The 26,256-nt window shown below is 42.9% G+C and overlaps 1 protein-coding gene across 1 annotated transcript; it reads left to right on the top strand.

The window, feature by feature from the left end:
• Positions 1–689: 689 nt before the first annotated feature.
• RAB38 (RAB38, member RAS oncogene family) lies at positions 690–25,892 on the top strand. Its single transcript, XM_077842207.1, has 3 exons — positions 690–894; positions 14,227–14,507; positions 25,740–25,892. Exons 1-3 carry the CDS (start codon positions 690–692, stop codon positions 25,890–25,892), a joined length of 639 nt encoding a protein of 212 aa, XP_077698333.1.
• The last annotated feature ends 364 nt before the right edge of the window (positions 25,893–26,256 follow it).

Here is a 26,256-nt window from a genome sequence, read left to right as displayed (position 1 = left end):
TATTGGTGTAACTATTCCTATATGGGAAAGGAAATAAGTCACCTTTGTACTGGAATAACTTCATCCACACGAAGGCTTTTACTGGTATAACAATTATGCTAAAAAAAACCTCAATCCCTAACCATAGGTATATTGGTAAAACTTTTAAGTGTACACCAGGTCTTTGCTAAGCTGTGATGATCTGAAAGGCTATTTCTTTTTCTTCTACTTCTTCTTTTTTAATGCCTGGTATGTTGCGTGCTTCTGAAACACACAGAGGGGAAAATATCCATTATTAAAGGACGAGTGTTCTTAAAAACTGCCTTAAATCTAATTCACACATGAGGGACTCTCTGTGCAACAAGCAGTGAAACTTGGCCAGGGTTGTCTATTGCATTATCTTCCATGCAAACCCTTTAGTCCCCGCACTATTACTTATCCCACAGACACACCTCACACTAAACTCTGCCAAAAAAAAAACAAACAAACTTTGCTGGGAGACTTTTCCTGCTTGATTTGCTCTCATGTTTCTTTCATCCTCCAGCTGGGCTGACTGCTGGATCTGGGCGTTGCTGCTTCTGTGATAGGGGAGAGAGCCTCCACCTCCTTTCACTTCTTCCCTCCCTGGCTCCTCACTCCTACTCTCCCCCTCAGCCTGGCAGGATCCCACCAGCAGAGCATGCAATCAGGGAGCAGCAGCAGCAGGGAAGATGCAGAAGTCTAGTCAGAAAGAACATCTCTACAAGCTACTGGTGATTGGGGACCTTGGTGTAGGCAAAACCAGCATCATCAAGCGCTACGTACACCAGAACTTCTCTCCCCACTACCGGGCCACCATTGGGGTGGACTTTGCCTTGAAGGTGCTCAACTGGGATGCTGAGACGGTGGTGCGGCTGCAGCTCTGGGATATTGCTGGTTAGTACAGAGGGGAAGGGAAGTGATAGAGGGAGGGGTCCCGTTCCCTTTCCCCCATATCTGTCTAGTGATGCACTAAGTATTAACCCAAAACAGCATCAAGCCTTGAACTGGGAACTACAGATGCTTTAAAAATGATGGAGGAGACCTAGGAGAGAACACCTCAGGTTAGATCAAAACTTCAGAGCTCCCCCAAGGGTGGGGGAGGGAGGGTACACCCTCCCCTTGGGGATTCAGTGCTAAGGCAGTTCTGTCTAGTCTCACTCATCTTCTACATGCACACACTGATGGAGTCTCTCATCACTTTTATGATTTTTTCCCCCTCTCATTCAAATTGTTCTCATCCACCTTGCCTGACAACCCTAAGTGGTTTGGGGGTTTGTGTTTTTTTGTTTGTTTGTTTGTTTTTTCTTTTTTTGGTGGGAGTGGGGAAAAATGGTCTCCTCGTTGTGCATTTTCTGGAGGAAGAAAAGGCTCATCAGGATTGTTAATGTGATTTTTGTAGTTATTAACCGAGGAAAAGCTATTGTTGGGTTATTTTAGCAAACGTCTTCCATTTTTTTCCTTTCTGTTCCCCCCCCCGCCCATGGGTACAATCTAATAGAGTTATTCACACTGTTTTTTTAAAAAAATCCCTATTTGTATTTGAGGAATAATCTCACTTGTCAATAACTGGTTTACTAATATTTCCTAGACATTTTACGGTAATATACAGGAAAATTTGGTAAATTCCTCTGCATCATGAGAAAAATAATAAAAAAAGAACAACATCCTATCATGCCCGTTTTATTTCCATTTTTAAAACAGAATAATTCCACATCATTGCAATAGATATTTGGGGAAAGATTTTTTTTTTGCATTGTTTTATATTTTGCTTCTAATTAAAATGATGAGTTTTCATTTTCACAGTCTCTCTTTATAACCATTAATTGGGGTTCAGTGTGCAAAATGTAAATATGTCTCAACAGCGTATTTAGTATGATGCCAGTACCAATTTTTATTTAGTCTATATAAGAGAGGTACCTTAAATACTACTACTATCACTCAGAATTTTTATACTACTATAGCACAAAGGAAGGCCTTTTTCCTTCAAATGAATTAAGAAGTTACCTTTACAAGTAAGGAACTGCAGAGAAAATTTGATCTGCTCTACTTACATTCTGACTTCTGACCTGTATTTTAGGTTTATTGACTTACCCTAGAATTACACCTACTGAGGCCAGTGAAATAAGAAACTTCTTAGCATTCTTTTTGAATAAAGGGATTTGATACACTTGTGTATTTGGCATAGAGAGACGAGCTAGCTCATATCTGAGCTCTGAATTTGGCACTGTATTATCAAAACTACTAACACTGCAGAAAATGGTCTATGCACAATATTAAAACTATTTAAATCCTTAAAAACAGATGCAGCATCTCTAATGAGACATGCACTCACAGTTTTTAAAAACTTCTTTTGCCTGCCTTGTCCCAGAGACTATATTAAACTGCTAATCATGTGCTGTTGGATCATATGATGTAGCTTTCAGTCAGGCAGCAGTAGGTTTGAAAGCAATTACACCAAGCAGTAGTATTCAATGACTAGCACAATCTCTGAGTGATCACACATGACAGAGAGAATTACAGTACTGTGTTTGTGTGCATTGATCAAGTGACTTCCTAAACTTAAACTGGATTGCTAAACTCCAAGAATCCCAATGAAGGTCAGTACAGTGCTCAATAACAAACAGAAGTTACCATCTGAGTTCTCAAAAAGAAAAGGAGGACTTGTGGCACCTTAGAGACTAACCAATTTATTTGAGCATGAGCTTTCGTGAGTTCTAGTGTCTGGCTTCCAAGGAGTTTTAGTTGTTGACCAATGTAAAATAGAAAATAACTTCTGTAAGCAACACTTTAAATTCAAATCAGCACAATTCTGGTTTTAAAGCTACCATGAGTAAGGCAGCTGGATGGTGTGAAAAACAAGTTGCTTAAAATCAGAGGGAAATAAATTTGATTGCGACAGGCAATGAACAGAAGCAGTGGTTTGTTTTGTTTCTTTTACTCTGACTGTCAAGAGCTACTGCGAGCAAAATACAAATATCCAAAGTATAAGAGGGGACAAGTGAAATTCCAGAGCTGTTCTGGGTCTCATTTTGGAAAATATCTTTATAAGGTAATGCTTAGCTTTGCAGAGGAAGCAATGCCCTTTATCCTACAAAACAAATGGATCGGCTTGGCTTTGTATTAGGGCCACATTAAAAGCAGATGATCCTGCAGATTTATCAGTCTGAGTTCTTATATGCTCCCCACTTCAATGGTCACTGAATAAGAACATAAGAACGGCCATGCTGGGTCAGACCAAAGGTCCATCCAGCCCAGTATCCTGTCTACCGGCAGTGGCCAATGTCAGGTGCCCCAGAGGGAGTGAACCTAACAGGTAATGATCAAGTGATCTCTCTCCTGCCATCCATCTCCACCCTCTGACAAACGGAGGCTAGGGACACCATTCCTTACTCATCCTGGCTAACAGCCATTAATGGACTTAACCTCCATGAATTTATCCAGTTCTCTTTATAGACCTTCACAACCTCCTCAGGCAAGGAGTTCCACAGGTTGACTGTGCGCTGAGTGAAGAAGAACTTCCTTTTATTTGTTTTAAACCTGCTACCCATTAATTTTATTTGGTGGCCCCTAGTTCTTATATTATGGGAACAAGTAAATAACTTTTGCTTTTTCACTTTCTCCACACCACTCATGATTTTATATACCTCTATCATATCCCGCCTCAGTCTCCTCTTTTCCAAGCTGAAAAGTCCTAGCCTCTTTAATCTCTCCTCATATGGGACTCGTTCCAAACCCTTAATCATTTTAGTTGCCCTTTTCTGAACCTTTTCTAATGTCAGTGTATCTTTTTTTGAGATGAAGGAACCACATATGTATGTAGTATTCAAGACGTGGGCTTACCATGGATTTATATATATTCTCTGTCTTATTCTCTATCCCTTTTTTAATGAATCCTAACATCCTGTTTGCTTCTTTGGTGGCCGCTGCGCACTGCACTGCACTGCACTGCACTGTACTACCAAACGTAGAGCTTACTTGCATGAATAGATCAATTGTCCATTTCAGTGGAGCTACACATGGTAGTAAATCGCAGGGGTGAGCCCATAATTTGCTCCGCAGTAAAAGTAGCATGGGGCTTGATTCTGAGTGGTGCTGAGCATTGGCAAGTGCTATTACAGCACCACCAGAGATTAGAGCCCCTTGTGACTGCATTATTTCTAGAATGAATTAATACTTTCCAGCTAGGTGTTTGTGCACAGTATAGCTCACTGAGACATAGACGTAAGAGATGGAAAAGACAAAACTAGCTCATTCAGTGCCATCCCCTGCCACTGCAGTATTATCCCCTACAGTATATTTTCTTATTATTCTTTTTGCAGCAGAAAAAAGGCACAATGAGATCTAATGACTGGAAGCTGAAATGTATTAAATTTAGACTAGAAATAAAGCACAAACTTTAAACAGGGAGGGTCATTAACTATTAGCTCAATTTAACAAGGGATGAGGTGGATTCTCCGTCACTTGACATCTTTAAGTTAAGACTGATGCCTTTCTCAAAAATAAGTTCTTGCAAAGTTATGGGCTTGATGCAGGAATTACTGGGTGAAGCTGTACAGCCTGTTTTCTACAGGAGCTCAGACTAAATGAGCATAATGGTCCATTTTGGCCTTAAAAAAATCTATGAATTTAATGTTTTAATCAAGGCAAGTTCTAAAAATTCCAAGCAACTGTGCTTCCAGCACATCCAGGGGGAGGCTATTCCACAAACCAATACTCCAGGAAGTTTTTCCTAATACACAGCCTACCTTTCCCCTATCTTAACCTCGCCCTATTACTCGTAGTTATATTTCAGAGTATGTCCCTACATAACTACTCTTGCAACTTGGATTTCACACCCTTCAGATAGTTGTAGACTGTTATCCAATCCTCCTTTAGTTATTGATTAACGAAAAGATAGATAATTAGCTCTGTTAATCTTTCAGTCCCTGCATCCCCCTTATCTTTTTGTTGTTCTTTTCTGAGCTCCCTCCAATTTGTCAGTATACTTTTGGCAGATGGTGCCTAAACCTTAAACCAAAAATACCAGGCATAGTTTGAATCAGAGCCTTGGAGACAGACACTATTATCTACTTGGTTTGCAGTGGTGTGCTTGGCAAATACAGTCCAGAACTGTTTTGAAGCCACAATGTATTATACTGCAAACTTGTGTCTAATTTGCTGTTCACTATCACTCCTTAGGTCTCTTTCAGAATTATGGCTTCCAGGTTTTCTTGTCCCACTGAGCACATGCATGTTGGATTATTTCTTTCTCCCATATATTGGCTTGCATTTTCCTAGCTTGGATCAACTCCTGTTACTTTTTGCCCATGTCTGCCCCTCATATTGAAGACAGCAGCATAGTATTAAAAATGGGTTTGTTTCCCATCCGTGCCATTTTCACCTTCAGAGACAGATGCATTTGCACAGATACTATTCAAATGTTTAAAAAGCTGTAAAGTCTATAACAACGTTAGGATCTCTCACGAGCAAACGAGCCTTTCATTAATGCTGAGCACATTACGTCCTCAGTAGATCATGCCCTTAGTGGGATGCCAAACATTTTGGGTCATATGCACAAAGAAGATAGTCACAGTGATTTCACAGCTAAGCTCCCTTGAAATTACAGCTCTGCAGTCATAAAGAAAAAGCCCCATGTCCTTAAATGTGCTTCTTCTTTCACAGAGACTGTCTGTGGTTTTAGTGTGATCTGTCATCATCTGTGAGCCTGGGCCAGCACACTATACTTGCAGCCTGATTTCCAAGCTGCCCAAGCCTCAGTTGATGGCAGAGACTAAATCCACTGCATGACAGTTTAGGGTCCAGTCCTGCCCCCACTGAAGCCAATGGCAAAATTCCCACTGATTTAAATGGTGCAGGGTCTTCTCCATAACCAGAGAAAGGCCATTTTGAGGTGGAAAGTGGAAACAAGTCCCAGACTGAAAGCTATTCACTGGGATGGGAGTGGGGGTGGAGGGGGCATGGAGGTGTCAGAGCTCCCTGAAGAAAGAAAGCTCTTGACCCTGTCCATTCTCCCAGCAAAGGTTGGAGGTTACTTAAACCATAGGAATGGAAGAATACATTTAATCTCCTGTAGCTCCTGGTGGGCAGGCAGATGGATCTGGGCCTGGTTTTGGACTGGATTTTTTGTTTTGATTTATACTTGAAAGTGGAGGTGGAAGGAGATGTCCTGCCCTCTCCCTCCCAGTCACCAGAGAATATGGGCAAAAAAGGGAGTTTGGGCTCAACTATTTTTAAGCTGTGGGTAGAATTCTCACATCACCCTAGAGTCCATGGGAGGGGATACCTATTTCCCTTCATCACTAACCATTTTATTGTCAAGGGGAGATGAGTCTTCAGATCAGTGGGACCCTTTTGCCTCTCACAAGGTGACAGGAACTGAGCCAGGAAAGCCTGATACATTCAGTCAGTGGCCCTTTAAAATTCTCTCCCTAGCCCACTGACTTCCCAGTAGCTTGTTCATTGGGGGAGGCCCAATACCCAAATTTACAAGTGAACTTTCAAAGGCTTTGAAAACGTGGCCACTGTTGCAGTGTATAAGAATTGGATACTACCCAACTCCTGAACACAGAGAGCTCACAAACAATTTAAAGGGGTGATACCCGGTTCCTACACACTACAACTGCATCCCCCCCCCACCCCCGCCAGTATTCTAATGTAAGGGATGGGCATTTCTCAGGCTGAATGAATGTCCATGACCTAGCATGAGACTTCTCAGTGAAGTGATTTGAAAATTTACCATAACACGGACAAAACAACATATTAGTCCCTAATCTTGTTTTCGCAAATGGCTGAACCATTTTTGCTGAAACTTGACAAGAAAATTCAGCCTGATGCAGACACCTTGTATGTGGAATTTTAGCCCAAACTGTTAAAGTTTGGCAAAAACATAGACAATTGAAAACAGGGTCTTAGCATGGAAACTGTCAGGAAACCTTAACTGTAGGCAGCGCTACTAGCTCTGCCTGTAATGTATTTCCAAGTTGCTCTTGGGAAGGGATTTGAAGAAGGTGGGGGAGAGTAGTTTTAGGGCTCAGTTAAAGAAGGGTATTTCATGTGAAAGAGCTTTGTGGGAAGAGCGGATGAATGGGTGCTTAAGGCTGGTATCATTGACAGAATAAAAAGGGTCATGGGGTGATGTTATAAGAGGCAAGAATGGACAAATAGGGAGGAGCAGAATTGTGATAGGCTCCGAAGAGGACGATGAAAAGCTTTATACCTGATATGAAGGAAGCCAGAAAGTAGAAGGTTGCCATAATCAACATAGGAGATCATGGCCTGAATGAGCTGTGTGGGCTGAAGGAAAGGGTTAGATTTTAGAAATGCTATGGCAGAAGAAGCAGCGGTGTTTCTATATGGCCTGGAATTGTGGTGGGGAGATAGCGGGAGGAGTCAAAGATGACTCCCAGCTCCCAGGCCTGGTTGAGAAGCAGGATATTGGCACCAGTGACAGAGAATGGGGTGAGTGGAGGTGGCTTTGGAGGAAAGATCAGTTCAGCTGTGACTGAGCTTTTAACCTTCCACAATCTCCTAGCCATGGAAATTCTCTGAAAAAGTATTTATCCTGCGGACAAAGATGAACCCAAACCTGTCTGTTGCAGGGCAGTCTGCATACTGTTGGCTGACAGATTCCTTGCAAGACTGCACAGCACATGGGACACAAATATCACAGGCTAGAATGTGCAACCCTACCTTGCACTGGTGACCACTCACTCCCACTGGTGACTACTGCTGGGAGTAAATGCTCAACAGCGTGAGTCAGGGGTGCCCAGTCTAGGCCTACACATGTATCTTAGGTACCAAAGAGACAAACATCTCTGGGGACATACACGTCATTCAGGTTACAGGATCCCTATTGAGAAGCTCTCAGGAGTTACAACCAAGCGAACTATGGTCATTTTTGAGAATATACCACACTATCCCCTAGACATCCTTAGCGTTCCCATATATGAGCACATCCTATTTCCACTCTGCCTCACTGGTGTGAAGTTCTACTTTAATGCCATCCTTCACTGACCCACTGGGCAGGTCTACACTGCACCTGGGAGCAAACCTTCCCTCCCAGTGTATCCTCTATCCCCCCTGTTCCTCATACAGGTGAGGCAGCTGGATAAGGAGAGAGGGAAGTGAGGTAGTTTAGGCTGCAGTTTCATTAATATGTGGACAACAGTCAGTTTTACGTCTACTCCTACACCAACACCACCACCACCACCACCAAAACTGGGTGGTGTAGTGGCCCTGATTTCCAAGGGCTTTTGATATAGGGGCTTGAATGAGGGTGAGCCAACTGAAGCTCAAATCACGTAATATGGGAGTGCTGACAACTGGCTTCAGGGAAATAGCTGCCCTTCAGTATCTGACTTCCTCTTCTTTTCCAGGTAAATGGAAAAGGGTGTTAGTGACTTATAAAGCACTGTGTGTTTGGGTACCATCTCCATGGGCAGCGGGTATCACAGGCTGGGGAAGGCTGTGCCTTCCCAAATAGCCAGGCGTGGCCCCACCCATGCTCTGCTCCCAGGCCCCCTCCTGCTTCCCTCTCTGGCTCTTTCTAGTTCCCCTTACCATGGCTCCATCTCGGGCTGGGGCTGAGGCTGCATGCGCCACCTTCCCTCCCTGCTCTCCGGGGCTGGGGGGCTGGATCCCTGCCGCTTGCCCTCCCAGCACTCCAGGGCTGAGGGGCTCGTAGCTGTGCCACCCATCCTCCCAGCGCTCCAGGGCTGGGAGGAGCTGGGGCCTCACCATCTGTCCTCCTGGCGCTCTGGGGCTGGGGGCGCTAGCTTCAGGCAGGGGCTGGCAGCCATGGGGGGCGGGGGCTCTAGGCTCGGGTGAAAGGGGCAGGACCTCAGGCAGAAGGGGGCGGGGTTGGGGGCTAGTCTCCTTGAGCCGGCGGTATACACTCCGCCCATGACTGTCTCCCCAAGAAGTTACCTCTCTCTTCATGATCTTCTGTTGCAGCCAAAATCAACTATACCATTTGACCTAGATTTAAATGTCTGGGAGCGGTTGGCAAGGTGTCTTCAGTGGAGGGCTCTCAGTCCTGGAATTAATTTCCTCTACTGCTGGTAGCTCACGTGATGGCCTTAAGGGCACGGTGCAAAGCCTGCCTGACTCTTCCATAGACTCTAGCCAGATAGGCAGTAGAATTGTGGAGCAGAGAGGATTTGTTTTAACTTTTGGTTTATATTTTTCAGACTCTGAGCAGATACAGACGCAGTTTTTAAAGTATGACTGTGGTCAGCTACATGTTGATGGTTGCAGTATAAATTATGATGTGTTGCTGGTGAGATTATATAGGGTGCATTTTTATAAATCAATAAAGCCCAGATTTTGGTGCCCTTTATCTTTACTTGTGTCAAATGATACCTTACTCCTCACTAGTGGTTCCACTGAGACCAATGGTACCATTTGTGGAGTAAGGTTGTATTCTGATCCTGATTGCGCAGGTTGTAGATGACCTTACTCCAGTAACAGGAGCTCATTGGGGCTCACTTGTAGAGTAAAATACATGAGTGAAGATAGTCTGAATCTGGCCATAAATAAATAAATTGTGTGATCTGGAAAGAGATGCACTGTTGTACCCATGAGCCAAACAAAACAACTATTCCTTAAATTTCTGCTGCTTCTGATGACAAGTTGCACCCCAGCCACTTTCTGCCCATCCCTGTAAAGGAGGAAACTGAAGATCCTGTGACAATCAGGAGATAATTCTGGTGTCTTGATCAACACTCCCTCTTGCAGTAAAAGAGGTTCTAATGTTCAAGGCTGTGTTTGAGATACTGTTGAGTGCGTAATGACTGGTCTGTTTGCTAACCCAGTAACTGTACTGTCTGTGTTTAACTCCCTGCTTGTAAAGCCAGGTTCTGCTACCCACACTCACAATGAATGGGATTGTATTCTACGAGTAATCCCACAGATTGGGATTAGGTATATCTGCAGAGTAAGGTACTAGTTGGTGTAGGTCAAAATCCTTGGAGTAAAGGAATTTGGCTGGCACTCTAGCTATAACAGCACTTCAAAGCACCATACAAACATTAATTCAAGGGATCATTCTTCCTTAATAAGGATCACCTCTTAATACACATGTGTAGCTTGTGGAGCACCTCCTTTCCCATTCACAATTATACAAAAATTTTAGGCAACCTTGACTGAAATTTCTTCCCCTTCTCATTTGCTCAGCTTTCACACACACTAGGTTACCATGACATTGTCCTTCCACTAGTTCTGCAATCAGAGTTTCCCGGGAATTTCTAACGTTAAAAAACAAGCAGAAAATAAGACTTTGAGACAAAACCGAAAACCTCCCAGGCTTTCTTTCTCTTGCAGAAAAAAACATCCTAAGTCCAGATTTTTTTGTCCCACCCTCCCTTCTTTGCAGGACAACTTTTTAGTCTTCCATTTCTGACCCTTGTTCCGTTCGCTAGTTGGAGGCGCTCTGCCAGCGTCGATTCTTTGTCCCGTCAGGTTAGTGAGGCTGGTGGAATGAGAGAGGAATGCCACGCACAAGGCTGTGCCAGAGGAGAGGAAAGGCTCCTCTTTGCAAACGGCATAGTGGGCACTGACTGAGCTAGTCAGGGAAGGGCCATAGTGGTGAGCGTCCCAATGCAAGGACTGGAGAGGATCATTGTGAAGGGCACAGTAAACGCCACAATGTTAAAGATCAATGAGACCTTATTTACCCTTTGATGCATCAATGGACATTCATTCACTTTGGCGAGCGTGGTCCAGTTTGCGTTATTAGCTTTTCCCTGGTAAAGGAGTCAAGGTTCTGCAGTATATTTTGCAAAAGTAATTTAGTAACGCGGGGCCTCCCTCCCTGCAGCACCTTGCTGTGAAATCCTCACTGGAAGGTGGAAAGAGGCCAGCACTGGGGATGAGTAAGATCTGCAGTAGGCACATTAGTGGATTTGCAAGGTCCTACTGGGACTGCACGTATGTTATTTATATACTGCACTGATCAGGGCTAAACAGTTAGGCTCAGCCCAGAGTAAGAGGTGGGGGGTAGCTGCACTGCCCTAGGAGGAGACCTAGGAAGGAACTGTGCCTTGGAGGCACTACCCCTCCCTGTCCCCCTTGCTTGGGGAAGAAGGAAGTTACCGTCCCCCTGTGCTCCCAGCTAATTACACTGGCTGGTGACTGCAGGGAGCAGGGTGGAACCAGGGGTCCTCTAAATCATTCTCCTCTGTCTCATCCTGCTAACTTAGTGCCAAGGGGCATTATCTGGCATGCACTCCCCTCATGGCCAGAACTGCAGTCTGAGAAGTCTTTACTCAACTAAGTAGAGACCATAGAAGGCAGGGAGACTACTTCCTTGTGAAGGAAAGCAAGGACTGGCCCTTGGAGAGCAAGAGACCAGGAGCCTGGTGTATTGGTGCAGTCTATTCCCAGCTCTGCCATTGACTTGCAGTGTGATCATTAGCAAGTTGCTGAAGGTAGCTGGGCCTCAGTATACCCATCTGTAAAATGGATACAATCATTACTCCCATCAGAATGACTCTGTGAGGCACAAGTTTACTGATCTAGTTTTTATTTCATGCTTATCACCAATGTCAACCCCTTGAGAGCCTTCCACGAAAAGCAGGAAGTGTTACTGAGCCATGACACACGAACATTATTTATATCTGTTGCTGTTGTCGATCCTAGGCTATTGGACAGAAATGAACATTTGTCTGGAAAAAAATCTTCCCAACAAGTAGATTATTGAATAACACATGACTTAGCCACTCATCTGATTAGCCCATCGAGAGAGATCATAAGACACTATTATAAAACATGGCCATAATAATAGTTCAACATGACCGTATGTTTTCCAGCAATGACATGTCCAAGTCTTGTTTCATCAATGCAGAGCAGTGTTTGTTTCAGGTATATGAAACCAAGACTAATTTAGAAAAGACGGAAGTTCACTCTTGGCTTCTGTATCATGTGGATGACTATCTCCTTGTTAGTCTGAATGTTAACCTCGAAAACAAAAGCTAAATATCACAGCTCTGGGGGACGGTCTGCGTAATACACATTCTCAGCATTCCATGTGCCAGACATGGAAGACAGAATGGAAAGGCAATGGGGCCTAATGATGAGAGTACGTGTTCCAGGAGCCAGGACTCCTGGGTTCTATTTCCAACTCTATGATTCAGGTTCAGGGTATGTCTCCACTGCAGCTGGGGGTGTCATTTCCAGCCCAGGTAGAAGAAACCATTTAACCCTTGATTGCTCTAGTGTGCTAAAAACAGTGCCGGTGCAGAAGCATGGCTGGCAGGCACTGAAGTACAATCCTGTCCAAGATATTTGGTGCGTATGTGGGTGGCGAGGCTGAGCCGCTGCCCCTACGCCATGGCTCTCCTGCATCACACCTTCCACTGCAGCGTAGCCGTACTCTGCACCTAACCTCACGGTGTGACCTCACCAAATCCCTTCGTGCAAAAAGTCTGCCTTGTCTTATGTAGGAGCAAAGGGCCAGGGAGGCTCCGTGCCCTCCCATGCCACCCTCAGATGCATGCAACAGGAGCAGGGCAGATTAGATTGAGCATTCCTCTGTGTGCTAGGCAGGGCTCTGGTGTGACGAAGCAGGACTTTTTTGTAATGTTTTTATGAAACCTACTTGTGCCTCAGTTTCCCCCCCCCATACATTCCTATCCGGGGTGGGGTAGTAGCATGCCCTGAAAACAAACTTCATTCTGCCAGGAGAGGTGGGGGGTGGGGGGGTGTCACTTAGCTGTCTGAGTGGAGTGAATGTGTCATTAAAAAAAAAGGCTGGCTGAGGCCAACCCATAGCAACGGGAAATCTGAGAAGACAATGCGAACAACTAACCAGTGACCCAGAGGGAGGAAGATTTCTTCACCTTTCATCAGGGAAGCTACATACAGATCCCAGCTCTAGAACAAAGGACTGGGTGGAATGAGGCAGGATAAATGTGAGCTCTGGAAGAAGCTTGGGCTCTCTGACTTTGGAAGTGACTAAGGTTTGGTCTACTCTAGAAAATGGTCAGCTTTACTGTCACTCAGGGGTGTGAAAAATCCACCCCTCCTGAGCAGCATAGCTGAGCCAGCCTAATCCCCAGTGTAGACAGTGCTAGGTCTATGGAAGAATTCTAGTGACTGCCTCTTGATGAGGTGGATTACCAACTAGAGAACTTCAGAGTCTGCAAATGGAATTTACCACATCTTGGATGGTGAATTGCTATAAGCTGACCAGAATGGACTATACTTGAATCCTTATTTCTCTCTGCTAACCTAAGCACTTGCAATGCTGTGCTCCACCTGACTAACAAACCCTACTCTGTTTTGAGTTTGGGGTGTCACTGTAAATACTGCCTGGGGTGCAGGCGAAGAAGGTACAAGTCTCAGTCCAGCTGAGAGTCTCTCTCAGCTGGACTCACTGGACAGAGCTCACAGTGTGAACAAGGAATCCGGGAGCCCAGTATCTCAGTCTAGGAGGCAGTGAGGTTGCATGGTCTACCCTGAAGGATGAGTGAATCCCCTTGGTTCTTCCAAGAGACGGTCTAAAAGCATAGCACAGGTACTGTGGACCCACGGCACTTGGCTATTATAACAGTAGCACTCCAGAGCTCCAAATGCACGTTAGCAAGCAATTTGGCAGCATGGCCAGGCATTAGTCTTGCACATATGCTCCTATTGTCATGAGGTGCAAATTGCATATTGCTCTTTCTTGGAACAGTAATCAGGGGCTTTACTGTGGAGCATGTTGCTCCCGGGGCCCACGTGAACCATGCAGCCCTTTGCTTAACCATAGCTGCTCTACGCCGCACAGTGCATTTTATAATTGTAAATCTAGAATTTTGCCCTTAGCTTCTCTAGTACTTTTGTTTTCCCATCTGTAAAATGGGGATAACCTTTATATGCCTTGTGAGATGTATTAATATCTGTAAAGCCTGCTAAGATCCTTGGTATTTTTCCATAGACCTGGAAACCTACTGGCTTAATAGGATTCTAGCACTACTAATATTTAAGCTTATGATAAAGTTATTACATTTCCTTAGACTCTAGCCCTATTAAATGCTTTCTGCTCTCTACACTCACTGGCATTTTCACACAAATGAGGCTATCAATGTGTATTATTGTTTAGATGAATTGTAGCTTTCCAGATTTACAGCATTAAACTCCAGGCTAGATAATGTTCTGCCAGATAACACACGGGCATGTGAACTGTTGCCTCAGTCTGGAAATGATGATTCAAATGATTTTTTTCCTGTCACATCTTCATCATCACAGGTCAGGAAAGATTTGGAAACATGACAAGGGTCTATTACAGAGAAGCCATGGGAGCGTTTATTGTCTTTGACGTTACAAGACCAGCGACATTTGAAGCGGTGGCAAAATGGAAAGAGGATCTGGACTCTAAATTGATTCTCCCAAATGGCAAACCCGTGGCGACAGTTCTCTTAGCAAACAAATGTGACCAGGGAAAAGATGTGCTTATGAACAACGGTCTCAAGATGGAACAGTTCTGCAAGGAAAATGGGTTTGTGGGATGGTTTGAAACATCAGCTAAGGTAATTACATTTCTTTTTTAATAAACCAAATGTGTGAGAAGCATTCTCCGAATGCAGAGACATTAACTACTAAAATGGGTTACTCAGTTGCAATGTGTACCTTGCAAAGCTCTTATCTCTGCTGAATTAATGAAGGGTCAACGGAAGCACTTTTAAAAAACAATAAAACCTTTTAAAGAGAACGTATATCTCTATTGAACCTTTCGTCTCAAAGGATCTCAAAGCACTTTAGAAGCTCTGAAATGCAGCCACTGCTAAGGTGTGTATCTGATGCACAGCATGCTGCACAACCGTGTGAGGAAGGCGGCACATTGGCAATGGACACCAGAGCTCCTCTTAGGAAAGATGCCATGAGCTCGTTCATTCCCACGCAGAGAAGAGACAGCCTTTCTGTAAACTATAGAGACTAACAAATTTATTTAAGGGAGCTGTAGCTCACAAAAGCTTATGCTCAGATACATTTATTGGTCTCTAAGGTGCCACAAGTCCTCCTTTTCTTTTTGCGAATACAGACTAACACGGCTGCTACTCTGAAATCTGTAAACTATGGCACTTCTAATATGCCCATCGTTGTAAGTATTCAGTCTGAAAGATCTGAGCTGTCGGGTCCCCACATATCGAGTTTGGTCTTGTGGTAAAGGCATGAACTATTTGAAAGGCATGAAGCACTATCCGAGTCTTGGGCTGTTGTTAGCACTGCTATTTACTGAGCTATCTGTGTATTCAAAAGTACTCCATAGTCTTTATCTTGTTAATAAGTAGATCATAAAACTAGGTCCAGTCGGCTGCTTCAAGGCAGTGGCTCTCAACCTTTCCAGACTCCTGTACTCCTTTCAGGAGTGTGATTTCTCTTGTGTGCCCCCAAGTTTCATGTTACTTAAAAACTATTTCCTTACAAAATCAGACATATAAATAAAAAAGTGTCGCAGCACACTATTAATGAAAAATTGCTTCCTTTCTCATTTGTACCATGTAATTATAAAATAAATCAATTGGAATATAAATATTGTACTTACATTTCAATGTATAGTATTTAGAGCAGTATAAATAAGTCAATGTCTGTACGAAATTTTAGTTGTACTGACTTTGCCAGTGCTTTTTATGCAGCCTGTAAAACTAGGCAAATATCTAGATGAGCTGATGTATCCCCTGGAAGACCTCTGTGTACCCCCAGAGGTATCTGTGCCGCTGGTTGAGAACCACTGCTTTAAGGGAATCAGTTTGGCCAAAGTTAAAAGTATTTTTCCAGTGCTAAAATTTCTTGCATACTTAGGGCTAGATACTCAGCTGGTGTAAGTTTGTGTAGCTCCATTGAAGTAAATGGAGCTCTGCTAGCTTACCCTAGCTGAGGATCTGGCCATTGGAGTCTACTGTTTCACTCCTGCTGGTGGTTCAATAGCATCTAGTTTCTTATGGTATTTTGACACATCCGCTTCCAGGCCAGAATGGAAACCAAGAGAATAAAAACATGAAAAAGAAGTGTTATTTAAGCGTTAACAATAAAAATGGTTTGGGTTAGATTCAAGAGATGGATGAAGATGTCTTACACAGGCTTCTGCACAATAACAATGGCAAAAGGAGAGAGGCTACACAACACATCACATGCATTCAAAAAACAAAGACAAAAGAGACATTAAGAAACAGCAGCTGAACAAGGGGAGGTGGGGGAGTTAGGGGGTTTAACTCAAGGCAGTAGGGTTAAATCAGTGGAGTCACACGAGTATGTAACTGGTGTAAGTGAGATCAGAATTGATTCCCAATTTGGTCTTAGTTCTGAACTAAAAGCCATGGTGTAACTTTTTTTTAAAACGGTATGATTACAATTACTTTAAAACCAGGAAAGGCTCTAGTCTTTTTCAGCCTGGGGCAAATTAAATCATTGAATTCAGGAGTAGGGGAAATAAAAAGCCACCTACATTTTACATCGAGAATAGAAACTCTTTTCTGAAGTAGAATACTACTGACTGAGAATCCATCATACAGCAGCTCGCAGTTCAAACAGGTAATGACTCTTTTTTGCTCAATTCTGGTGTAATTAGCTCTCCAGAGGTTTTTTTTGGAAACATGCTTGGAATTGTTATAGCTTTCAGAGCAGAGAGAATATGATTCATACCTTTTGGAAAAAGAAAGGTGATTATTTATAAAAATGCCCCCTTTAGTTCTGGATATATTGCAGAAGGCTATGTGTTATATACATACCGATCATTTTTCAGGCTGCCAGGGGATTAAAACTTCCATTTGAAACTGTTGGAGAATTATACCATAGGATATTGTTGTATCGTTCCTTAGTGCTATTTTTTTCTTAGCTTAATGATCTTAAAAACAAAACATTTGGGGACACAGAATGTACTCATATTGTTTTGGTTCTTTGATATTTTTAAACGAAATATTTAATCCATTCCAGTCTTCAGGGCACTGAAAGGACTTGGGGATTCACTCTGACAGGTTGCCTTGCTGTGTAAGAACACAGTGCAAAACAGTCATAATTTATACTTATTGCTACATTCTCACTTGAGGGCCTGGTTGCTCTTTGATGTATGCTTACCTCTCAGTATTTTATTTAGTTGTGTAGATTTCAGTCTAACTCCGCCCCTGATTTTTTAGGTAATCCTGTCATAAATTTAAGCTACAATGTCATCGCAGTTGCAAAAGATGCATTGTCCAAAGCAGCAAGACTTCTCCTTCCTACTACACACCATTTAAATAGCCCTCATGTGACCAATAAAGCTGAAAACCTCCTCTGTGCTTTGCTATCAGACAGAGATCCATGACTTTCAGCACACACATACACATCACCTCTATTGCCTGTTCAAATAGAGGAGCTTTAAACTGTGCTTGCCAGGGCAATAATTTCAGCCTCATTGTCCCTTCCCAATGAAAATGGACGTGATTTGTATGTGGAAACAAGACAGGTCAGGCAAAACTAGATATACTTTTAAGTCTTGGCTTGGAAATCACTTGAAAATGTGTTGCAAGTTGCTAAAGTTTTGTGTGTGCTGTTTTGCACAGAACTGCTCTAATTCTAGTTTGATTATCTCCTCTGCCCCACCACCACACATATATACATAATATCTGGCTGGTATTACTAATGTATGCAGGAGAAAGGAAATTAATTTTTGTCCTAAGATATACAGTGAGTCTGTCAGTCTGTTCCAGTGTTTGGTGGGGAGACTGTAGGCAAAAATGGTTTTGAAGCCATGTCTTCACTCCCTGTGTTCTGGAGCCATACAGGACTGGCATGTGAAAATGCTGAAAAAGAAAAGGAGTACTTGTGGCACCTCAGAGACTAACAAATTTATTTGAGCATAAGCTTTCGTGAGCTACAGCTCACTTCATCAAATGCATTCAGTGGAAAATACAGTGGGGAGATTTATATACATAGAGAACATGAAACAATGGGTGTTACCATACACACTGTAAGGAGAGTGATCAAGTAAGGTGAGCTATTACCAGCAGGAGAGCAGGGGGGAAGACACCTTTTGTAGTGATTATCAATGTGAGCCATTTCCAGCAGTTGACAAGAACGTCTGAGGAACAGTGTGTGTGTGGCGGGGGAAATAAACATGGGGAAATAGTTTTACTTTGTGTAATGACCCATCCACTCCCAGTCTTTATTCAAACCTAAGTTAATTGTATCCAGTTTGCAAATTAATTCCAATTCAGCAGTCTCTCGTTGGAGTCTGTTTTTGAAGTTTTTTTGTTGAAGAATTGCCACTTTTAGGTCTGTAATTGAGTGACCAAGGAGATTGAAGTGTTCTCCGACTGGTTTTTGAACGTTATAATTCTTGACGTCTGATTTGTGTCCATTTATTCTTTTACGGAGAGACTGTCCAGTTTGCTCAATGTACATTGCAGAGGGGCATTGCTGGCACATGATGGCATATATCATATTGGTAGATGTGCAGGTGAACGAGCCTCTGGTAGTGTGGCTGATGTGATTAGGCCCTATGATGGTGTCCCCTGAATAGATATGTGGATATAGTTGGAACGGGCTTTGTTGCAAGGATAGGTTCCTGGGTTAGTGGTTCTGGTGTGTGGTGTGTGGTTGCTGGTGAGTATTTGCTGCTACCCAAGATCCATAAACCTGGAAATCCTGGACGCCCCATCATCTCAGGCATTGGCACCCTGACAGCAGGATTGTCTGGCTATGTAGACTCCCTCCTCAGGCCCTACACTACCAGCACTCCCAGCTATCTTCGAGACACCTGTGACTTCCTGAGGAAACTATAATCCATCGGTGATCTTCCTGAAAACGCCATCCTGGCCACTATGGATGTAGAAGCCCTCTACACCAACATTCCACACAAAGATGGATTACAAGCCATCAGTAGCAGTATCCCCGATAATGTCACGGCAAACCTGGTGGCTGAACTTTGTGACTTTGTCCTCACCCATAACTATTTCACATTTGGGGACAATATATACCTTCAAATCAGTGGCACTGCTATGGGTACCCCCATGGCCCCACAGTATGCCAACATTTTTATGGCTGACTTAGAACAGCGCTTCCTCAGCTCTCGTCCCCTAATGCCCCTACTCTACTTGCGCTACATTGATGATATCTTCATCATCTGGACCCATGGAAAAGAAGCCCTTGAGGAATTCCACCATGATTTCAACAATTTCCATCCCACCATCAACCTCAGCCTGGACCAGTCCACACAAGAGATCCACTTCCTGGACACTACGGTGCTAATAAGCGATGGTCACATAAACACCACCCTATACCGGAAACTTACTGACCGCTATGCCTAAATACATGCTTCCAGCGTTCATCCAGACCACACCACACGATCCATTGTCTACAGCCAAGCTCTACGATACAACCGCATTTGCTCCAACCCCTCAGACAGAGACAAACACCTACAAGATCTCTATCAAGTGTTCTTACAACTACAATACCCACGTGCTGAAGGGAAGAAACAGATTGACAAATCCAGAAGAGTACCCAGAAGTTACCTACTACAGGACAGGCCCAACAAAGAAAATAACAGAACGCCACTAGCCATCACCTTCAGCCCCCAACTCAAACCTCTCCAACGCATCATCAAGGATATACAACCTATCCTGAAGGATGATCCATCACTCTCACAGATCTTGGGAGTCAGGCCAGTCCTTGCCTACAGACAGCCCCCCAACCTGAAGCAAATACTCACCAGCAACCACACACCACACAACAGAACCACTAACCCATCATTGCAACAAAGCCCGTTAGCAACTGTATCCACATATCTATTCAGGGGACACCATCATAGGGCCTAATCACATCAGCCACACTATCAGAGGCTTGTTCACCTGCACATCTACCAATGTGATATATGTCATCATGTGCCAGCAATGCCCCTCTGCAATGTACATTGAGCAAACTGGACAGTCTCTCCATAAAAGAATAAATGGACACAAATCAAACGTCAAGAATTATAACGTTCAAAAACCAGTTGGAGAACACTTCAATCTCTTTGGTCACTCGATTACAGACCTAAAAGTGGCAATTCTTCAACAAAAAAACTTCAAAAACAGACTCCAACGAGAGACTGCTGAATTGGAATTAATTTGCAAACTGGATACAATTAACTTAGGTTTGAATAAAGACTGAGAGTGGATGGGTCATTATACAAAGTAAAACTATTTTCCCATATTTATTCCCCCCACACACACACACACTGTTCCTCAGACGTTCTTGTCAACTGCTGGAAATGGCCCACCTTGATTATCACTACAAAAGGCATTTTCCCCCCTGCTCTCCTGCTGGTAATAGCTCACCTTACCTGATCACTCTCGTTACAGTGTGTATGGTAACACCCATTGTTTCATGTTCTCTATGTATATAAATCTCCCCACTGTATTTTCCACTGAATGCATTTGATGAAGTGAGCTGTAGCTCACAAAAGCTTATGCTCAAATAAATTGGTTAGTCTCTAAGGTTCCACAAGTACTCCTGTTCTTTTTGTGGATACAGACTAACACGGCTGCTACTCTGAAACCTGAAAATGCTTCGAAAGCCATTGCCTGTATAACTCACAATAGATGAGCATCTGTGTGGGTCCGTGCCCCCATCTAGTGTCTGGAGGTTTATGCATCTGCTACTGCTTGCAGTTAGAGGGAGGTATTTTCCTCTCTGGTCTCTCGCTCAAGCAATAGAGGCTTGTACTCTTACCTCTGAAAGTCCAAAGGCCAGACCCAAGTGGGGTCAACTACACCTGCATATGTCTGACTCTCATTTGTAGATCCCTGCCGATTTCAGAAGCAACACCTTTGCAGTCATAGAAAGAAGCAACTTGACAATAGAAATCTAGGAGTAATTTTGCACCGGGGGCAACCCGGGCGACAAATCCAAGCTCTCCACATTGCAAAGAATAAGATGTTTCATTGGAAGTGTGAAAGGCTCATAAAACTAACAACGGTCCTTTTTCATTAGTAAAGAAATAAAAACCAGTCTAGTCCAAGGGGATTTATTTCAGATATTAAAACTGAATGCTCTCGATGTTAATGGTTTGCATTTGTGTTCAAATGGGACAACAGATAAGGGGTGGAAGTCAGTCAGAAATACTAAGTAGCACACTGAGACTGTGCAGTGCTTGGAGACCCTTTCAATAAAGTGTTTATTTTCTCATTTGTTTAATGTTACATTTCTAGACAGTGACATTATTTCCCATAGCAATTGGCTAAAAAGTTGAAACTCATGTAAAAACCACGGAAAGCAGCACACAAATAGAGGAGCTATTCCTTCCTTTATGGATATATAGTTAAAGGTGTACTGCAAAGCAAATTCAAATTTGGTATATGCCCTTTACTGCTCCCTTCTGCTGTTCAATGATGGTTCCAATTTTTTTTTCCTCCTTGTTATTTGTAACATTAGAAATAAAGACTATCAAGTGCTAATCTTTACTGTTATATTCTTTCCTGGCAAAGTAGAGAAGAATGGAATATGTAGGGTGCTAGCCTGGGACTTGGAAAACCTGTGGTCAGTTCTGTTCTGCCAATGAGTTCTTGTGTGAACCTTAGACTGTAGACAAGTCATTTAAGTTCCCTGTGCATGAGTAGCTCACCTGGTCAATGGAGATAATAGTACTTCCATAGCTCACTGGGGGGGTTGTGAGATTAAACACATTAAAGATTGTGAGGTGCCAGCTGCTATGGTGATGGGGCCATAGAAGTATCTTAGAGAGCTAGAACTTCCGTATTCTTTGGACGTCCATAAAGGTGACTTCAGAGGAGGCTAAAATAGGAGCGACAGCAATCCCAACTGGAGAGTAGCATCCCCCACAGTGGAGCCAGGTCCGTGATGATCTGAAGTGGCACTATCCCAGAGATGGGTTCTGTGTTGCGCCCTTTAGAATGAAGGGAAGAGCCTACTCAGCATGCAAATATAAGGTGAATAAAACATAAGGAAAAGCCGAGGGTGGACTGAGTGTTTCGATAGTTCTTTGTTTGAATTGCATTCAGCAGTGGGATTCCTGTGGCCTGTATTGTACAGAACAAAGGCACTCAGTAAGGGAATGGTAAAGGAGGAGAACGGAAAGACACCATTTCAGTCTGTCAGTTGCTCCTCCTATGTTTTTTGTCTATTTTAGAAGTTAATCAATGTTATTTCTTATTATACTGTGAGCTGTTTCAGTACCAGCACTAGGGCATGTTTGATTATTCTAACCTATCCATCACCACCATCTTACTGTGTGTTCTCTCTGTTACTTATCTTTTCTTTTGCTTCCTTGAACACACCCTTCCCCTGATTTTTCAGAACATCCAACCCTCTAAAATCCATGAACCTCTGAGTGCCCGTGTTGGGATAGCAGATCATCTTCTTTTGTCTCCAGCTGCTTTGCAGTCTAGTGGGCTATTGATTTCGTTGAGGAGCACATTGGGGCTGGGGGTGGAAATCAATATTTCATTAGGCAGACCAGAGCAACAGCAGTAATACAGCAGAGATCAATCCACGGCCCTAAGATGCGGGCCAGACACCATGAGATTAGGGTCACAACAAAAGGTGATATAAACATAAGGTAGCAAGTGGTTAAGGAACTGAACTGGGACTTGGGAGCACTGGAGTCACTTCCTGGCATTGCTACAGACTTCCTGTGTGACCTTGGGCATGTCACTTAACCTCCCTGTGCCTCAGTTCTCACCTGTACAATGGGGATAGGTAATACCTCCCTACTTCACAGATGTGACATGAGGATAAATTCATTAATGTTTATGAAATGCTCAGATAGGGCCACCGATACACTTGTGGGTTACTTAAAGAGAGTGACTTAAAAGATATTTTGTGGTAACCAAAATGTTAATAAAGATGTTTAGAAAATTATATTTGAAAAATTAAATGATAAAAACCAAAGACTCATTCTCTTCATAAGGCCACCAAATGTAATAGCAGGGTATTTATTTATGCCTTGCTTGAATTCAGAGATACAAAAGACCAAAGGCTGTATGGGGGCAGATGGTGTGTGAATGGAATGTTTGAAATAAAATTAGGCACGTATTGTTATAATGAAACCTCTCTAAAATGTACACCACCTGTCTGGAGCATATGTGCAAGCTATAAAATAAGGGACCACCACCTATATAATACCAAGATTTGCAGGTTTGTTTATCCTCCAGCTTAGGGTCTGTTCCACGAAGTCCATGGGAGTTTTTCCAAAGACATCGATGTCTGAGACGCTAGGTACGTACTCAGGGCAGCTAGTTCCTCCCACTGCTTCATCACTGTGGTGACACTCTATTTTTAGCATGCTAGCTCAATGGGAGCTAGTGTAAGTATGTCTCCTCGAGCCGGGAGTCACCCCCCCTCTGCAGCTCAAAGTGTAGACATGTGTTCCTAATTGACTTAACCTAAGGTGAAATAACTGATTTAAACTGAAACTCATGTCCATGTGTAACCCACACACCTTCTGTGTGTGGTGTTGTGTCCCATCTAGTGGCACTGAGACCACTTAGAGAGAGAGAGAAAAAAAGTCTGCTCTGCAGCCGTAGCTAAGAGCCAGTTGGCTTTTAGCTCATGCACTAAGCTCCAGAGGTCACAGGTTCAATCCTGCCCATCAGCGACTGGGGTCTGTCGGCGTTACACATGCAGCCTGTTATACCAATCTATCAAATTGGGTTTAAAATAAAACCTTGAGTTACCACAGTGGAACGCTACATGTAGACAAGCCTGTGTGTCACCTCTGTAAAGCCAGTGTAAGTGATGGTTCAATCAGTCCCCCACTCATCCAGAAACATACTCACTAAGCATTTCTGTCCAGTAGGCAGCACAGGAATGTGGTCATCCTCAAAGAACTGTCAAATATTAATTACTTAACCCTCACTTCATGCCTGTGGTGGCAAAAAGCAAGTCTTCGCCTGTTTTCACAGAATGGGAAACTGAGGTAGGGAGGTTACTCCCTTTAAATAATTTGCCTAAGGCCACAGAAGGAATCCATGAAAGGTTGAGACCACAGACAGATTCTGTTGACCTTGTGTACTCATAGTGGAGATGCATCTTATTCCAGCAAAAGAGTTCTTTGCTATGTCAGCAAAAGGCCTTTTTTGCCAGTCTAACGGCATCTATACCAGGACTTTTGCCAGGATATTTGTCACCTGGGGTATGATTTTTTCCCCCCACACTCCTAACTGATGGAGCTATGCTGGCAAAATATTTAAGTGAAGGCCAGGCCTGGCTCGTATAGTTCTATGGTTTAAATTGCAGTTCACACCTCCCTCTTGCTCATTTCCAGTGTTTCCTTCCCTTCTATCATCCCCTTAGGAAGCTTATTTCAAGCCTCTAACAATGAGGCCTTTTGTTTACTGTTTTTAAATATTACTAGAGTTTAGGTAATTTTCAGATAGTTGATGAAGTATTCCTTAGAACTCCGCCCTGCCCCTCCAGAAGGGAGGCAGCATGGGGGATAGATGGAATGTTAGTCACTTTATTAAGGACATCAAATACAATGTGGCAGAAGTGTAAGTCTGTGTGTGTGTGTGTGAGAGAGAGAGAGACATTCTATTTCATCTTCTTTTTTCTAACCAGCGCTTTGAGATCTTTTTCTTGTTGACTATGTCTTCTAATTAAATTTCACAGTGCCCTGAAAATGACTTGTTGCATGGCTGAGGAATTTGGGAGTCTGGTGTCAGAAAATCAGAGATGCACTGTAGTTCTGAGGTTGCAGCTGGTGCATATTGATTCCCAGTTCCATACTGGCTGTTAGATTTGTAAACGTCTTGTGTTATGATTTGTTTGTTTACAATCAAGGGATATTATTTAGAGGTCAACATTTAAATATTTAAGCACAGTCATGTGTATGTGTGTGAGCGAGAGAGAGAGAGAGAGAGAGAGAGAGGGAAATCCTTTAAAACCCAAGAACCAATTAAAAGACTGATCTGCTCCCTAGATTTCAGCTCTTTATTATAGTACAAAGGGATGAGACCTGGTTCCATTGCCTCTATGGAGTGTTGCCATTGGCTACAAGGGGAGCAGGAGAACTGAAGAAGTGAAGGCAAATGTATAAAGATATGCCGGGCTTCTGAGCCTAACTCCTTGGGATGGGGATCTCTATCTCTGAAGCTGGACTAAAAGTGATATTGCCTTCTGGGAATTAAATAGGTGCTAACTCTGTATCTATAACAAACAAAACAATGAACCCAAATATTGCACTAGAGCTTACTTGTATTAGCAGAAACTCAGTTCTGTATCTGTGTATTCAGAGATCTTGTTCATCACGTATCGTTTTGTGCATCAGGCAGAAAAATCAACTGAAAAAATGTACAAGATTTTAAAACACAAAAGCTACAGAGGGCAGTAATGACTGCTGAGTACTCAACACTTTTGAAAATCAGGCTACTTATGCAGGTGCAAAAATATGGCTATTTACCCATTTTTGAAACTCCCTTCTAGTGTCAGAGTAGCAGCCGTGTTAGTCTGTATCCACAAAAAAAAAAAAGGAGGACTTGTGGCACCTTAGAAACTAACAAATTTATTTGAGCATAAGCTTTCATGAGCTATACAAATGACCAGTGGTTTTCGTAGGCTAAATGGTATTGCTGTGTGTTATTCAATAGATATTTGAATGACAGTGTATATAATGACTAATTAATGTAATCTGTACAAAATATTATTAAATCCTGTCAGTTTTCAAAGTCTGCTTTTATAGGAAAGTAAACGCTAGATTTTGTCCAGAATTGACCTTAGAATATAGAAGATATGCAACATGGAGTGTCTACTGTTTGGCTAATTAATGTCTCTCTCTCTTTCACCTGCAGGAAAACATAAATATAGACGAAGCTTCCAGATGCCTGGTGAAACACATAATTGCTAGTGAGAGCGATCTAATGCAGCCCATTGAACCAGATATTATAAAACCACACCTGAATTCTTCTAATATTGTCAGTTGCTCAGCTTGCTTTAAATCCTAAGGGACTCCCAGACTATTCCTGGATACTAGAGCTGAGCAAATAGTTAACGATGAATAATTTATCCAAAACACCTGTTTTTCTGCTCACAGAATATCCATGAGCAGACTGCAATTTTTTCAAATGTATATGTTATTTAAAATTATTCAATGATTTTTTGGCTCTTTGGCTTGACTGTGAATAGTTCACTTTAATAGTAACCATACAAATTGTCTTGGTTAGTTATGATTGGTCAGATAAGTCACATGGTGGTGTTCCTAATCCCTGATTAAATGAGTGAGCAAGAAATGCTCAGGCAAGTGATTTTAAAATTTGGTTAGGACATAAAAATGGCTATAGTGGATAAGACAAATGGTCCATCTGGCCT

This window comes from Eretmochelys imbricata, chromosome 1 (genome assembly GCF_965152235.1).
Source record: "Eretmochelys imbricata isolate rEreImb1 chromosome 1, rEreImb1.hap1, whole genome shotgun sequence".
Lineage (NCBI taxonomy): Eukaryota > Metazoa > Chordata > Testudines > Cheloniidae > Eretmochelys > Eretmochelys imbricata.
The sequence above is the reverse complement of the archived record's forward strand: the minus strand, read 5'-3'. Positions and strand labels throughout refer to the sequence as shown.

What these genes read in the sequence shown, in the direction of transcription:
- RAB38 (XM_077842207.1), top strand. Translation starts at nt 690, where the DNA reads ATGCAGAAGTCTAGTCAGAAAGAACATCTCTACAAGCTACTGGTGATT. An exon ending in GCAGCTCTGGGATATTGCTG is followed by an intron (nt 895 to 14,226) that starts GTTAGTACAGAG and finishes TCATCATCACAG; the next exon opens with GTCAGGAAAGATTTGGAAAC. An exon ending in GGTTTGAAACATCAGCTAAG is followed by an intron (nt 14,508 to 25,739) that starts GTAATTACATTT and finishes TTTCACCTGCAG; the next exon opens with GAAAACATAAATATAGACGA.